The 16987-nt window shown below is 43.5% G+C and overlaps 1 protein-coding gene across 1 annotated transcript in view; it reads right to left on the reverse strand.

The window, feature by feature from the left end:
• SLC13A1 (solute carrier family 13 member 1) overlaps window positions 1-16987 on the reverse strand; it is a 328809-nt gene that overhangs the window by 233738 nt on the left and 78084 nt on the right. Inside the window, exon 2 of the mRNA XM_078680827.1 lies at window positions 4732-4860. Within this exon, the coding sequence (XP_078536953.1) occupies window positions 4732-4860 (129 nt within the window). The remainder of the gene's footprint in view (window positions 1-4731; window positions 4861-16987) is intronic.

Below are 16987 nucleotides of genomic sequence, written 5' to 3' on the forward strand. Positions count from 1 at the left end.
TCATCAAGAAATGTCTAGGACTAGAAAAGTGGTGCACCAGTGAGAGGTGTCTGTAGATTACATTTTTTTTACATCTTTTAAACGACTTACCCCTGGAATCGACGCTGAGGACCCCTGCTGAACCTGCTCCTCGATAGTAAAGATCCTCCCGGCAAGTCTCAGGAGCTGATGCCCGGACCGGAGATCACTACAACCAGGGTCCTCTCGTTCCCGCTAGCTCCTCCAATCCACTCCCGATCCCTCAGCTTACAGATGACCGAGGCCCTGCTGACTGGACCCGGTCGAGAATCCATCTGACTGGAGGCGGTCCCCTGGAACTGGAGGCTTCGGCTTTCACACCGGTGCAGGTTGTGCCTGACTACGTGACGGACGCCAATTAAAACCAGCTCCACACTGCCCATTCTCGGTGCCCGCCAAGGGCGGTGGAGGCAGGCGGCCTTTGATCCTGCTGATCGGCCCCACAGGGAACCTGGACACGGGAATGTGGGCTGAGTGTCCATGCAAATATGTGCGGCGGCGGGTGGTGCACGGGAGCACTGCCTGGAACACTGCCTGAGGCGATTACCGGCGAGTGCGTGGAGCAAAGCACCGACGGCGGGAGGGGGGCGGGAGAGGACACGGACGGCGGGAGGAGGGTGGGAGAGGACACGGACGGCGGGAGGAGGGCGGGAGGGGGCGGGAGAGGACACGAACGGCGGGAGGGGGGCGGGAGAGGACACGGACGGCGGGAGGGGGCGGGAGAGGACACGGACGGTGGGAAACGTGCACAGGACAGCGAGGGGGGCGGAAAGGCACACGGAGGGGGCGGGAATGGACAGCGCATCTGAATTCACTTTCAGTGAAAGGGGAGGGAACGGGAAAAAACGTAACTCCGCCCTGGGAAAAAATCTCGGGAACGCCCCCGAATCTGGTCCGGCCTTGACGGACAGATCCGGCACTCAATGGCTAGCCTCCATTTATGGAGCTAGCCAATGAGAGCCGGGGGACGTTCCCGAAGTGCTTAGTGTCGACATAGGATTTCACCTGCGCTGAAAAGCTGCGCAGAGCGCAGCCTTTCGGCAGGCGAAACCCAAAAATGATCCTTGGCTGCGTCTATTTACACCCAACAAAAACGAGGCGTGAGTCCACCTTGAGCACGTTACTACCAATAATGAACAATCTCGAAGCTCTCTATCCCGCTGACCTTTGGCTGATAATGGGCGACTTTAATGCAAATTTAATGGTAATCGATCCTACTCAATCCTCCCAAATAACAAACTTTAATACAATGTGGGCAATTCCGGAGATAAGATCCCAGTATCAGCGAAAGGATATGAATGGAATAAACCTGGCAACAAAACTGAACCACCTTGGCCTGCGCATCCTCAATGGAAGGATGGCTACAGACCAACCGGCTGCCTACTCACACACATCCTCCTCTCGTATGGCCACTTTAGATTACATATGGATTTCACTAATGGCCTTCCATCTGGTGTCCCAATTTCTGGTAACGCCATCTCCAGACAGCGATCACGCTATTTTAACATGCAGCATCGCCCTCGGGCCACTACATCGTCCGAACATAAATCCAATGGGGACCGCTGCAGGACTGCAGAGTGTGAGGAAACTACGATGGTCTGAAAGCAACCAGGAAGTAATTGAAATGGAGGTGGACAAGCTTATGACCAGAGGCCCCCCAGCTGCTTGCACTGAGGTGACAGCTCTCACCTGGGAAACAATACTGACTAACTTCAGAAATCGCTTTGCCACAAAACCGCCAAACAATCTCTCCAGGGACATTATGATTCTGACAACCTTGTCAGTGCAACAACAACGCATAAAAACTGCCAAGAGTAAATTAAACAAGCTACAAAGACTAACTGTCCATAACGAAAATGACCACAAACTCCTGAAGGATGATATCACGGCTGCGCGGAAAGCCTATAGGAAGGAACGCTTTACCCTAAAGAGACTAGAGGAAGACCAGCATTGGGTAACAGCCTTTGAAATTATAAAATCTAAAGATCAAAGGACATTTTGGAACTGGGTTAACAAGGCCAGCAAAACCACCAAACGGCCTACCGCAACTAACATCTCCCCCGCGGACTGGGAAATCTATGTTAAAAAGCTCTACACAGTACCACACGACCAAACCATTAATAGCCCGGCCTTTCTTGACCATCCAGTCAATCATGACGAAACCACCATCCCCGTCAATACACTAACGGACGATATAACTGGAATAATAAAGAAAATGCGCTCGGGTGGCGCCCCTGGTCCCAACGGAATTCCGACCCAAGTATTTAAAACCTCTGCTGGAAAATGGGCCCGGATTCTGACACCCCTCTTCAAGGCTGGAATACTGGGTGGCCCCCTCCCGATGTCTTGGCAAGGATCGCTTCTTGTCCCCTTTCATAAGAAAGGACCACGTTCTAACCCCGATAACTATCGGATGATAGCTCTTCTAGACGTGGACGGGAAGGCATATGCCAGCACTCTCTTAACTGCACTCACTACGTGGGTGGAAACCAACAACCTAGTTCCTTTTACTCAAACCGGTTTCCAAAGAGGCTGCCACATTGAAGACAACCTGATATGTCTTGCTCATCTGATGGAATCCACCCTAGCCGTAAAAGGTAAAACCTTACATCTTGGTTTTATCGACTTTCGAAAAGCCTTTGACAGCGTAAGTCGGCCAAAACTATGGGCAAAACTAGCAAGATGGGGTATTCCACAATCGCTACTGAAAGCATTAATCGCTTTACATACTGACACCTGGGTCAAAGTGCGAGTTACATCGAGCTGGTCGACCTCCAATAAAATATATACCACCAGAGGTTTAAAGCAAGGGTGTACCCTTGCACCAATGCTTTTCAACCTGTACCTCGCGGACCTCCCTGAATGGCTGTCATGCACTCGTTCTTTCCCCCCACGAATAGAGTCAAGAAAGTTCCAAACTCTTCAATATGCAGATGACACCATCCTGTTAGATCAAACTCAGGTTGGTCTCCAGAGACTGTTCGACTCCCTCGCTCAGTACTGCAATATGAACACGCTTGAGATAAACGTGACGAAAACTAAAGCAATGATAATATCATCTGGAAAACCCAAAAAGTCTACGTGGTTCATCGAAGGGAAAAGACTGGAATCGGTCAGCGCCTATAAGTATCTGGGGGTGTGGATTGACCACAAAGGGAGACCCTCAGTGCATACTACCGAAATGCAGGCCGTTGCCCGTAGTCTGGAATGGGCCTTTATAAGAACAAAAAGTGCTCTTCACTCCCAAAATCTAGTACCATTAATAAAACTGATTGCCGCAAAACTACTCCCCACTATCTCGTTTGGTGCAATAATATTCAAGGACAAAATGAATAATTGGTTGGACAGATCACAATCTTCCTGTTACCGTAGGGTTTTCCGGTTGCCAAATTCTACTGCCCACGCCCAAATCCGGAAAGAATTTTCATTGTTTTTCCAGAGGTGGATAATGAGTGCACGCTACATTAACTATTGTTTAAAAACAAAGCACGCTAGCCCTCACTCTCTAAAGAGCTGTCTATGGTTAGTCTTTAGCAACCACAAAACATCGTGGAATAAATATCTGACGTCATGTCTAGAATCCCTCCAAGCAAAGGACATATGGTCATCCCCGTTGCCCATTGCAGCGAAAACAAAACTTCTAACCAAACAAGCAAAAAGTCTTTCAAGCGCCCTCGACGAGCAACGGGTCGCCCAGCTCTTTCATGGCCCCTGGGTCTCTAAATTATACACCCCGAAAATTCTCCCGTCGTATCTGGCAGCTTCTACGAAACTGCATATAAAACTTCAATTGATGCGATTTCGTTTTGGTTTAATCCCGCTGATGGCATACAAGTTTGGCCAGGGGTACAGGAAAGGGGCATCATCTCAATGCCGTTTTTGCAAACAGGAAGAGGAAAACCTTATCCACACACTGTGCATTTGCCAAAAACTTCGAACCCAAAGAAACTTCTGGTTGCGTCCCCTTTGGTTTCTTCTCAACATCAGGACCTGCCAGGAAGCACTAGATCCCTGCATGAGAGGAGACTCTCCGCAGTTGGCGGCTCGTTTTGTTAAGTTTAATTTAGAAATTAATTCCCCAAAACTTGCTTTAGACCCAGCATGAGTTCCTTTCCTGGTGACATTACTGCACGTTTTTCATTTTTTTAATTTACAATTTTTCTGTTTTAATTGTTTTGTGCACCCTTTTACTCTTAATGTGTAACGTCTATTTCAGTGCATGTACATTGCAATGATTTTAATTAATTGTGCAATAAAAACTTTTACTTACTTTTACTTACTTACTGGTCTTAACGTTTGACCTCGGTATTGTGACATAAGTCTGTGGCAAGGCTGGATTCGTTTCCAGAAGTACATGAACAGTGCCCTGTGTGCCATGGGTTGTTTCTAAGGATGTAGGATATTTCATCTGTGACCTACTCATGCTGTCAGCAAGGCTGTTAAAGACCACAGTAATGTGAAAGATGGGATGTCAGGATTTTTCCAGCTGACTTGTATATGTTTTGGTACCTTGGGAAGCAGCAGGGTGCAGGACTTCAAGAGCAATATCTATGTTTCAGGATTTTTTACTATGTTCTTGGAGGGGAGGGCAGGTCTCCTTTGTGAATGTCTTCTCCTAAACATTAGCTGATTTTCCCACCACTAGTAGAGTGACGCCTCTGCATAACACAGTTTACAAAATTCACCACTTGTAAAAGTAGACATATTGCTCACCTCTTTGGATTTCATGATTCCAAACATTGGGAACATCAAAGCCGGTATGAAAGAAGTGACTGCGATGGGTAGTGCTTCCGACAGCCAGAAGATGGCGACCACAAACAATACATACGCACATTCTGCTTCCTGTAGGGGAAAGGAGGACATGCTAAGATTTTGTTAAAAAGACATCAAGTACAGAGGCATTCAATGACTTCTGACAAGTGCGTATTTGTAAAAACATAAGTGCCAGGGCTCTCGTCAGGAGGCCACTGCAGCTCGCATCAAATATTGCCCATGCCATGCTGCCAATGATAGGAATAACACAAATAGTAACCATCACACTCCTACAAGTGTGACAATTCAGACTATTACAGGCCCCCAAAGCTATAAGAATGGCTCGAGTGGCAGATAATTGTAATTTTAATGTATGTTGAATTAATAATTACCTGTTGTTCTTATCATCTCGAAATTAGCTGTACAGCGCCACCTTGTGGCAGACTGTTTCAAGCACCAGCTTTGACAATTAAATGCACCGGAAAGCACCAGCTCAAATTAAGCACTGCTTCTGTACAAAATTATAATGCCTTGGTGATCAGGATATGTGTGATCTTTTAAATTACACAGTTCATGAAGCCTAAATACAGTAATATGCCTATCAACTGCTCTTTCATGAAAAGCACTGTTGATGTGTAGCAATATGCTTATTAGAAGATGCTTCACCTTTTGGTGTTACATTTATTTGAATGAGTCTCACATCCTTCATTCTCATCCACATTCATTGTTGACCCACAAATTAAGCAAATTGTACATGACATTTTTACATTTGGGATATTATATGCCTCTATCAATCACTTTTCATTGTATCAATAGACTGTCCTTGTACTTCACTAAAAGCCAACTCATAGCATAAAACAGAGGGTTATGCAACATTCAATTTCCCAGTAGACAACAGCATACGTGACTAACATGTATGTGTTTGTGAGATATGTTTTACTTTTAAATAAACAAAATAAAATGTTTCATTAAAAATATAGCAAATATTTAAATTGGAGAAAATGAAAATATTACTTAAAATAGGGGTTGTTACATGTGTTCTTCAAAAAATTCTCCATTCTAGTTGTTTTTAATGGGTCTACCTTTTACGCAACATAGTGAAGCAAGGCAACTTGTGCTGCGTTGCATGAAAGGGAGAGAGCAGAAATGCATTATATCTACTAAGATATGGTGTTCTTCTGCTTTCTCATAGCGCTGGCGCACTTCAGGCAGCCTAGCGCCAAATCAGGCACCCTTGCACCCTGGTTGTTTGCAGATTGCGGCACACACAAAAAGAGGAAATAATGAGGACGAAAAAAGATTTTTCTCCTCGTTACGCCATTCTCTGGGAGGCATAGCGATTGCATGCAGTTCCAAGTTTACAAACCTTTGTAAATCTTAGATTACATGGGGTGGCTCCTCCGCTATAGTGGTGGAGCGTCATCCCACTGCTTTAAAGGAGTGCGAATGAAAAATAAAATGATAAGAAAGAAACATTATTATCATTTTATTTTTATCATTGCTATCGCACTGCAGCCAGCAAGGTAGTTAGTGTGGGGCGGGGCCAGTCTCCCCTGACGCCCATCAAAGGAGGAGGATTGGTGGCTGCACCTTAAGTAAACATGAGGGTTTGGTTGGCCAAACTCTCGAGTGTGCATGTTGTCCACAGGCTGTATTATACAGCCAGGTGGAGAAGATGCACAGCCTCCAAGCTCCTGGCTGAGTGCCGAACCACGGCACTCAAACCAATCACAACGCTGCTGTAAGGTAGTGTGGCTGGTCAGGGGATTCAGGGAGGCTCTGTTCTTTTTGCGTTGAAGGTGAGGTGGCAGCTGGCGTCCCCAGGTAAGGTTTCTTTCCTAACCCCCATCTTCACCCGCCACCGTTCCCTACCAACCACCGCTGGAGATTACGTCAAATCCATGGGTGGATGCATGGGAACACCCATATTCCACCTATGGAACGCCCCCCAGAATAAAATGTAATGCAATGCAGTGTCAGCAGCTGAATTGTGTTACTTTTGTTTTTACAAAGTAACGCAAAATAGCGCAAAATGCCCTTTGCACAGCTTTGTAAATAGCTACTAGCATTTTGCGTTCTGGATGCGCCACGAAAGTGATGCAGCCATGATACAAAAAGTTAGTAAATCGGGCTCCTAATCTCTTATAGCCTTGGATCTGAGGAAATTCTGAAAAATCTCCAAACCTCTAAATAACTGATGTCTGCCTATGGAAAATAATTTTCAGGTGCTTGCAGCAGAAGGTAACATGAGATCGTGTTGTGATGAATTTAAAAATATTTCAGCTCACATAGGCACTCAGAAGCGTTCGTGGTGCATGTTCTGCTTCGTTAGCCCTTGGTTTTTGGATTGTATTCATTGTACAAAGCTAGGGTTCACCAACGTACAAAGTTTATCATCAAGGTCATGAGCCTTCTTTTGTTATTGAAACAATTTGTATCAATTTACAAAGGTGAAGAAAGCATACAGGCTTCATCACAAGCGAGACTGGGCATGTATAGGTTTCATGTTGTGGCAGAATCATAATATCCACATCATCCATAGCAGTTCCCCACTCAAATGACTACAGTCTAAGTCAAGAGTTCAGCCCACAGACCGAATGTTCCCAAATATCTCACTACCTTTGTCACCTGATCGTTTCATTATACACTATACACTGTACCTGATCGGGAATTCTTTAAAGGGACTTCACATTTTATTAAACTTCTGTGGACAGCCTCTTCCTTGACACACCATTTTATCTGCCTGCATGCACCACATCATAATCTTTCTTGAGCATTTGGAATGTTTAATATACAATGCAAAAATTAAGGCCCGTCTATTTGTCATTAGAAATGGATGTTCTCGGGGGCGTGGCTTCGGTGCCGCGCAAGATGGCCGGCTAGGTGTAGAGCTCCGCTACACCGTTCAACACCGCCAAAGATTTTCCCATGTAAACGGGAACATGCTCGAGCCTCGCTGCCGGATTTAATTACCGGAGTCTCGGGGGAACAAGCGGAGCGGCTTTTCGGCTCTTCAGGTGCCGTTTTTCACCGTCTCCGTGATGTTTCGACTGCTCCTCACGGAGCCGCCATTTTGAGGTCCCCTCATCCCCCGGACCTCTACCTTCGGACTCCGCCACAGCACTACTGCGCAACGTGTCTCTGGACAACACTGACCCTGGATATGCCGACTGTGGTGGTGAGCAAGTTTTTCATGTGGTGACTTTCAGCCACGTCATTTTTCCTTTTTCTCCCCTCACTGAGGCAGAGTTGCTGAAGCACATTGACAGAGCGGTTAACCTCTACGACCCGCTTTTTCATCTATGAACGTTTTTACAACCCTTAGCGCTACTCCTCATGTTCCACCTCATGGCGCTTTCCTTATTGTTTTTGGGACTTTTCTGCGCATTTCTTCCATCTCGGCTGCTTCATGACGCAACACCCTCTTTCTTTCAGCTGTCAGCATATATTCACTCTAATTCCCTGACGCTCTCTTCTGCGACTACAAGCGCCTACTCACTTTCTCCTCTGCATCTGCTGTTTTTTTTTTTTTTGGGAACGTCTTGCCTCCCACGGCGCTTCAACTCTCAGAGACTTGTGATTACTCACTGCCACACAAAAAATAAAACTACAAGGAAAACCATTTATATGCTGAGGATACGTAAACCTCATTTTGTCTTTACCCCCTCTGCGAACACTTTGGTGGGTTCTTCATCTGAGATATCCAAGTCGAATTGCTCTGCCAAAATGTCGACTCCAAAATCATCTTTGGCTCATTCATCTACTGGTAAGCCCTCTCCACCGGCTCCATCAGGCAAGCGCCTTAAACAAAATTCTCCTACGCCAGAGGACACCTCTCCGGCCTCGTCTATTGATCAGATTTTGGAGGAATTGCGAGCAATGCGTCCCTTTATTGAAAAGACGAGTACGGATATGCAGCTTTTGAAGGACAAGTGGGAGTCCATGGATGCCCGAATTTCTACTGTTGAGCTTCATATCCCTGAGCTCCAATCCAATACGCAACGTATTGTGGCATTAGAAAAGACTGTCCTCTCCCTACAAAAACATACAGAAGATTTGGAAAATCGCAATAGGAGAAACAACCTCCGTATTTACAATCTGCCGGAAAATCTTGAGGGTGACAATCCAGTGACTTTCTTTACCTCCTTCCTGCCGGAACTTTTGGACTTGCCCCCTTCTACATCCATCAGTATACAGAGAGCCCATAGATTAGGTGCCAGAACAGATTCTTCTTCCAAACCTCGTGGAGTCATCATCCTCTTTTTGAAGTACACGGATCTCCTTTTGATTCTTTCAGCAGCAAGGAACAAAAAACAAGTGACTTGGAAAGGTCAACGAGTGTACCTATCTCAAGATGTCTCTAACGTCACTGCCTCCAGACGTAAAGAATTTCTGGCTATGCGTCCTTCTCTACGCTCTATGGGAGCAAGATATGGCCTGTTTCACCCTTGCACTTTCAGAGTCACCTATCGCAATAAGACTTGGTCATTTCAGGAACCGGGTGAACTACGGAATTTTCTCCTTTTACAGAATGAAGAAGGAATGGACGCCTCCTCCTCTGCTTCGTACAGTGCTTCGAACAGTGGCTGAACTTTGGCTTTTGTTGTCTTCATGTCTTGTTTTCTAGTAATCTTTCTATGAACTCACGTACCTCTCTACATTCCTTATTTCGATCTTAACCTTCTCATTTTCCTTATCTTCTCTTTGAATGTCTCTCTCTTTCGTCTCTTATATCTACCTATTATCTCTTTCTAACTTCTGGATCTATATTTTCTGTCACATGTTCCGTATGTTAACAATTTTTCCTTTTTCCCCAGGCAGATATATATCGGATGTTCCCTTCACCATTTTGTTCCATCCCGTGTTCCTTTTTGTGCGGTCTCGGTGTGGCTATGCTCCTGATCCTGGTTTGTCCGTCTTGTAACGCATCACCACCTTCCCACCTTCCCCCTGTGTGTACTTCCCCCTCCAGGTATGTTCAATACAGTCATCCTTTTGGATTTGTACTGTCTTCTATGCCTTCTCTCTCTTCTCCCTTCTCCTTCCTTTGCTGATCTTCTCTCCTTTTTCCTATCCCTCTCCCTTTCCCCTTTTCTTTTTCTTTTTCATTCTCTACTTATTCTTCCTTCTACCTTTTTGATGATTCTTATGGTTATTATCTCTCTACAGTTTGAATTACTAAATGTACAGTATGTTTTTGCAATTTTCAATTTTGATCAATTTATTACTCTTTCACCTTCAAAGTTGTTTCATGGAATGTGAAAGGATTTAATCATCCTATCAAACGGCAAAGAGTACTCTCACACCTCTCTTCTTACAATCCAGATATTGTTCTTATTCAAGAAACCCACCTCTCAGACATTGAATCCTTAAAGCTAAAGCGATTGTGGGTTGGAACTGTTTTATTCTCTCCTGCTTCTCAGAAAAAGAACGGGGTGGCTATTTTGATTCATAAACGCCTTCAGTGTAAAGTATTACTAGAAGAAAAAGACGATGAGGGGCGTTGGATTTTGGCTAAACTACTCATTAATGCTATCCCAATTACTGTGTTCAATGTTTACGGTCCTACGTGTTTTGACTCCTCTTTTTGGCCCTCCATTACAGCAAAATGTGTTCAATATAAGGATGATTCTTTCCTACTAGGTGGAGACTGTAACCAGATCATTGACCCCTTTTTAGACCGCAAATCTTCTGTTCGTTTTTCTCCTCACAAACCACATAAACAATTTCTTGACACTATCACTCAAATTCATCTTGTGGACTCATGGAGACTCACTCACCCAGATGTTATGGATTTTTCCTTTTTCTCTCCTCCTCATGCTTCCTTCTCTCGTTTGGACTACATTTTTCTATCTTCATCTCTATCTCAACACCTTATAACCTCTTCTATTGAACCTATTGTTATCTCTGACCATGCTCCTATTATTACTGTTTTTGACCTTCTCCCTCCTACTCCTAAATCTTCTCGTTGGCGTTTTAACCCTTCTCTTCTTACTGATCCTCTTTTTTCCTCCTCTTTTCGTTCTTTCGCTTCTGAATTTTTTCAACTTAACTCTACACCTGATACCCCTCCTCATATTCTATGGGACTCCTTCAAGGCCACTGCCCGAGGTTTTATTATTGATTTTGTCTCTAAAAAGAAGAAAAAATTCCTTCAAAAGCGTAAAGTTACCCTTGCTCACATTAAATCGTTGGAACACCAATTCTATACTTCTTCTACTAAGCATATGTCTCCTGAACTTCTCCAAGCTAAGATTGCTTTTAACAAGCTTACTACAGATTCAGCCTCCTCTTTTCTCCTCCGGAGCACCGCACGATACTACGGAGGTCGAAACAAATCGGGTAAATTATTAGCTAACTATCTAAAAGCACGTAAAGAACGAACTAATATTGATTCCATTTACTCCCCCTCTAATATTCTTCTTCATACAGATGCAGAAATTTTGGAACAATTTCACTCTTTTTATGAATCTTTATACACTCCTGAGAACCCCCCCACCCCAGCGCTTATTCAATCTTATTTTGATAACCTGCCCCAGCCAGATACCTCCCACCTTAATTTTTCGGCCGTTGATATTGATCTCACTATTGCAGAGTAGTCCACTGCTTTATCCTCCCTCACTAAAGGCAAGACTCCAGGACCTGACGGCTTTCCAGTTGAATTTTACCTACATTTTTCGGATCTCCTCTTACCTAAACTTCTATTTCTTTTTCAGTCTTTTTGTTCTACTGGATCGGCCCAAGGCTCATTTCAGGACGCTACCATATGCCTTATCCCTAAAGAAGGTAGAGACCCTAAGTTTTGTAAAAATTATCGACCTATATCTTTAGTTAATGTGGACTATAAGATTTTTGCAAAATTATTAGCTCTTCGCCTTGACCCGCTCCTACCACATCTCATAGGCAAAGAGCAATGTGGTTTTGTTAAGGGACGCCTTACTTCGGATAACTCCAGACTCTTCCTTAATGTTTTAAGTAAAGCCCCCTCACTATCGATTCCCCTTGCAGCCATTTCCGTAGACGCTGAGAAAGCCTTTGATCGGGTTGACTGGTCCTTTCTCATGGCTTCTTTAAAATGGCATGGCTTCAGTCCTAAATTTATCTCTTATATCTCTTTGATATATTCTATGCCCAAGGCCTCTGTTCTCGTCAATGGTCAACTCACTTCTCCATTTACGCTTCAACGTGGAGTACGTCAGGGCTGTCCTTTGTCACCTCTTTTATTTATTTTGGCGCTTGAACCCTTCCTTACTTCCATACGTAACAACCCCTCCATTTCTGGATTTCCGTATGGTGACCATCATCTTAAATTATCTGCATATGCTGACGATATCCTTTTATTTATTTCTGACCCAGTCACTTCTGTTCCCTCTCTATTAATTGAATTTGAAAATTTCTCTTTGGTTTCAGGTTATAAAATAAATTCTGACAAAACAGAAATTCTTCCCTTAACCAAATTTTGTCTTCCCCACTTCTTCACTTCCACAGGCTTTGCTTGGAATTCTAAGAAAATTAAATATCTTGGTGTACTTTTCTCTAACTCTATTTCCTCTTCTATTCAATATAACATGAACGCGGTCATCTCTAGAATAGACTCATTACTCTCTTCTTGGAATCCTCTCTTTCTTTCCTGGTGGGGTCGTCTTGACTCCATCAGAATGATGATTGCCCCGATTTTGATCTACTTATTATCCATGCTCCCAATTCGTATTCCAAATTCATATTTTCGCCGCATTGATTCTGTTTTTGTCCAAATTTCTCTGGAAACAGAAGAAGGCTCGTATATCTCTCTTACACCTTCGTAAATCTAAACTTAATGGTGGCACCAACTTTCCAGACTTTCGCCTTTACCACAAGTCCTTCTCACTTCGACAAGCTTCCCGCTGGCTATCTCAGGAAACCTCCCCCTTTTCACCCCTCTGGCTTTCTGTCGAACAGGAATTATTACTTCCTTACTCTTTACAAGAGGTCATTCGCTTCACTTCTAAAGCCCCATGCCTTAACCCCCTTTTATTCAAGCATACATCTTCTCTTCTACGGCCTTTACTCCTCTCTCCCTCGGTCTCTCAGGAATCCTTCTTACTATTACCTATATGGTACAATTCACTCATTTTAATACATAACAGACCTATTGCATGGCCCTCATGGAGAGCGAAAGGTATCATCTGGGTACGTCATCTCTTTGATGGCTCATCCCCCTGCTCGTTTCCTAAATTCCAATCCCAATTCCACTGCCCTCCTTCTTTTGCAAAGAAATTCCTCATCCTTATGACAACCATTTTAGATTGTTATTATTCTCTCCCTTCTGAAGGCCTACCAGCCTCATCTTCTTCTCTACTTACCGTCCTCTCTACCGTTCCTAAAGCTTCCCTTATTTATCGGTATTTCTCGGCCCCCGACCCAGACCGTCTCAAATCGAAATTGGAATTATCTTGGGAGAAAGATTTAGGTTCTTCGTGGTCAACTTCTCTGTGGGACAAAATATGGGCCAGATCTTTGAAGATTTCCCGGACTGCCTCTCTCACTCAATCCCTATTTTTCTTCTACCACAGACTCTACCTTTCTCCTCTTTCTATTTCTCGCTTTCAATCCACTTATATACCTACTTGTTGGACCTGTACTGCTCCCAATGCGGATCTTCTACACCTTTTCTTCCTCTGTCCTTCAGTTCGCATTTTTTGGTCTCAGATATGCTCTCGCCTCTCCCGCATTTTCAACATCTCTATTCACTTTTCCACCTCTTTTGTCTTTCTAGGTAGCCTTTCCGATGATTTGGACCTCCCTCCACATTCACACGGCCTTTTTGATCTTATGTTGGCCCTTGCACTGCAGCACATTGTTTCTAACTGGAAGTCCTTGAACACTTTGTCTCTAAATTGTTGGTGGAATCTAGTATGTCAATCACATAGACTTGATGTTGCCTTTGCCTCCTCCTGCAAGCCCTCCCGAAATGTTGAACTCTACTGGTTACCTCTCACTTTATATTTAGATCAATCTGCCAAAAAGGCATACTCTCCACTTTCCTCGGATAATTTCAAACCTCCTTGAACACATGTACTCTTGCCTGTAGTTTATGATATTTTTCAATTTCACTATTGTGATTTTTAGCTTTATACTTGTTTCCTTTTTGCTCACAGTCCATATTTCAAGTAATTGCTCAATATTGTGTACTTTACTGTACTTTTTGACGAATGTTCATTGTATTTTCTATTTTTATTCATTCTTTATGCCATTAACATGCATTTATTTCCCTCCCCCCCCTTCCTCCCTGTAAAATACTTCAAAATGCTTTGCTTTTCACTGTGATATTGGCTACTTATGTTTAAATTATCCCACCCTTTAACCGTTTTCTCATATTTTGCTGATGTCACCTTATTGTATTATCTGATTTTACTTAATAAAGCTTTCAAACTTAAAAAAAGAAATGGATGTTCTCTTGCAATCTGTGTGCATATAAGTGCATCAGGATTTTACAAAAACCTTTAGGACTACATAGAGAATCCGTAGAAATCAGTGTTTTCCTGGCACAAGCTAAAACCTCCCAAATAGTTATATTTTCAAATATTACCAGTTCAATTTCGGGAGCAAATGCATCTTTATTTTGACTTTTTTTGAAACAATCCTCCAAAGGGAAAATGTATCCCTGTATGGGTATATGTATGTAAGGTTGTAATTATGTATGTATGTGTGTAGATATTCATATGATATTTCTGTAGCATAACCCTAGTCAAAAGGCGGTAGAAAGCTGTCCAGAGTCAAAGAGCATGAAAAATCTGTAATGCTGCGCCACCAAACCAGCAACCTTTGGCTGGAAACCCTGTAACGAGAATTCAAAGATGACTGTATGTTTATGTTTTATGTGTATGTAAAAACAATAAAAACATGTTGAAAAAAAAAAAAAGAGCATAAAGTCAACGAGTGATAGGAGAGGTACCTGGGTTATGGGCAGTTAATGCATTGTGATGTTGTGTTTTTTAAAGAGGTGACTCTTCAATTATTTCCTAAATTGGAGCAACATAGGGTTGCCGTGATGGATATGATTATGTTTTTCCACATCCTGGATGCATAGATGGAAAAAGAATGCTGCTCTGTGTTTTTCTTTTTTTACACTTTGTAATCTGCAGTCTGACTGTGTCCTGGCTCTGGGTGTGCTGAGAATCCCCAGAGATTCTGAGTTTGTTAGCAAAATTAGTCCAGATGGCTTTGAAAATGATATAGCTTGTTTTGAAGATGGTGCAGGCTGGCAAGGGTAGCCAATGGAATTCCATCAGGATTGGGATGATGTGATCATATTTCTTTAGGCCCTGGATAAAGCGTGCTGTGATTTTTAGCTGTTATCTACAAACAAGGGAACTCGATTTGATCAGTCAGGGACCTTGGGTACCGGTATATTACAAACACAGTGGTCCCTCACAGGAGAGATAAAGGAGAAACAATAAGTATAGACATGCAATGAGATCTGTGCAGAAGTGTGGCTCAATGGTTAGAGCGACAGACCCTGATGCAGAGGTCTGGCCCGGGACCATTGTTCAATTTCCGCCTCGGCGGGTCTTGGGCTCAATTTCCTCGGACCTGATAATTCTCGCCTCGGTGCCTATTTTAATCATGGGTCCCACTCTGCAACTCTGGGCAATAGCTTGCTTAATCTCCACAATGGCCCCAACAGCGCTGGGATGCCTGGCTTCACCTTGGGGGTGCCAAGGAGTGGACATTTCACAGGGAAAAGCCAGGAAGGGTTCCACAGCGGTATGCGTTACAGCGCCAGAACACCCATGGGTATTAGTGCGCTTTACAAGTACAAATTACATTTACATTACATTACATCTATATTGCGTTGTCCAAGCCGACTAGAATATTTTTAATATTTAGTGAATTAAGACAAAACAATAAAGTGGAAGCACAAACTCTGCAACAATAAGAACACAAAAAAGAAGAAGGGCTCAGGCATAGCTTAATGCTTGAAAAAGGAATCATCAAATTGGCAAGCATAAATGAAGAAAAACACCATAACACATTAAAGTGATACACATGATTGTGTCAAGGTGTCAAAGAGTCGACGATGTTTTGATCCCATACATGGGATATCGGTGTCATCATCAGGACATAGAGTTACATGCCAGCTGCAGGGAACGATTTGACCTGCAGTGGAACAGGAGACACTGGGAGGCAAGCAAATGCTGCCTGCATAACCAAGAAGGCGGCCCGAGGAACCGCGAGTTATTAAATTCCAATGTAGGGGTCGGTATATGAGCCTGGGCGGAGACAATCGTGCCTCTGCGCTTGACACTATGGATTCAGCATGACCACTGTGTTTGTAATATGGATTTGTAGGATGCCCACTCAGAGTGACAGTGCGGAGTCTGGAAGGTCATGCAGCAAGACGTTACCACCATCCAGATTCGAGAAAACAAGGGCTTAAACAGGAGTTCTGAAGTCACTTTCTGGAAGAAACTGTTTTACTTGTTAAAGGAAAGAGATGGCACTAGGGCATCTTTCTGTTTTGCCAATGTTTTCCTTGAGGGTGAGGTTGTGGTCCAGAGTGAATCCAAGGCACTTAGCATAAGGTGAAAGTTGAGGTTCAAATTCATCAAGGTTAACGTCATTGAGCCAGGTTTCTACTGTTTTATCATTGTTCTTTAATATAGTTCTTGGCAAATAGCAGGAGTTCTGCCTTTGTTGGGTTGAGATTCAGGTTAGCTGTGATGTCATGGAGGGCATCGTCAGTGAAAATGAGTGGAACGTGCTATTAGAAAAAGAATTTGTGTTGCAAGCAGTGACTAGGTTGATCAGTAAGGGTTTGAACTCAAAGGGAGGAGTGAGTGAGAGTGGACTAAAGTACTGGAATGTGAGAAATGAGTTGTCTGAGTGCAATGGTATGTTGTGGAGAGGCATGAAATGAGTTCCTTCCAGTGAAGTCAGAGAAATGCTCATTCAATCGAGTCATCAAAGACATCTGGGAATTTCAAAACTAAAGAAAGAATCAGATCACATTTCTGGTGGCCTGGGATTGACACTCAGGTGGGGAGAGTTGATAGAGGCTGTATTGAATGCAGATTGCGTGATATGTTTAACAAAACAAGAATACAGCATATGATAGCGAGAAACACACCGGTGAGAGTATAGAAAAAAGTACCGTATTTTCCGGCGTATAAGACGACCCGGCGTATAAGACGACCCCCTACTTTGCTTGATAAAATGTAGGTTTCGTGCTATACTC

Source organism: Lissotriton helveticus, chromosome 1_1, assembly GCF_964261635.1.
Source record: "Lissotriton helveticus chromosome 1_1, aLisHel1.1, whole genome shotgun sequence".
Classification (NCBI taxonomy): domain Eukaryota; kingdom Metazoa; phylum Chordata; class Amphibia; order Caudata; family Salamandridae; genus Lissotriton; species Lissotriton helveticus.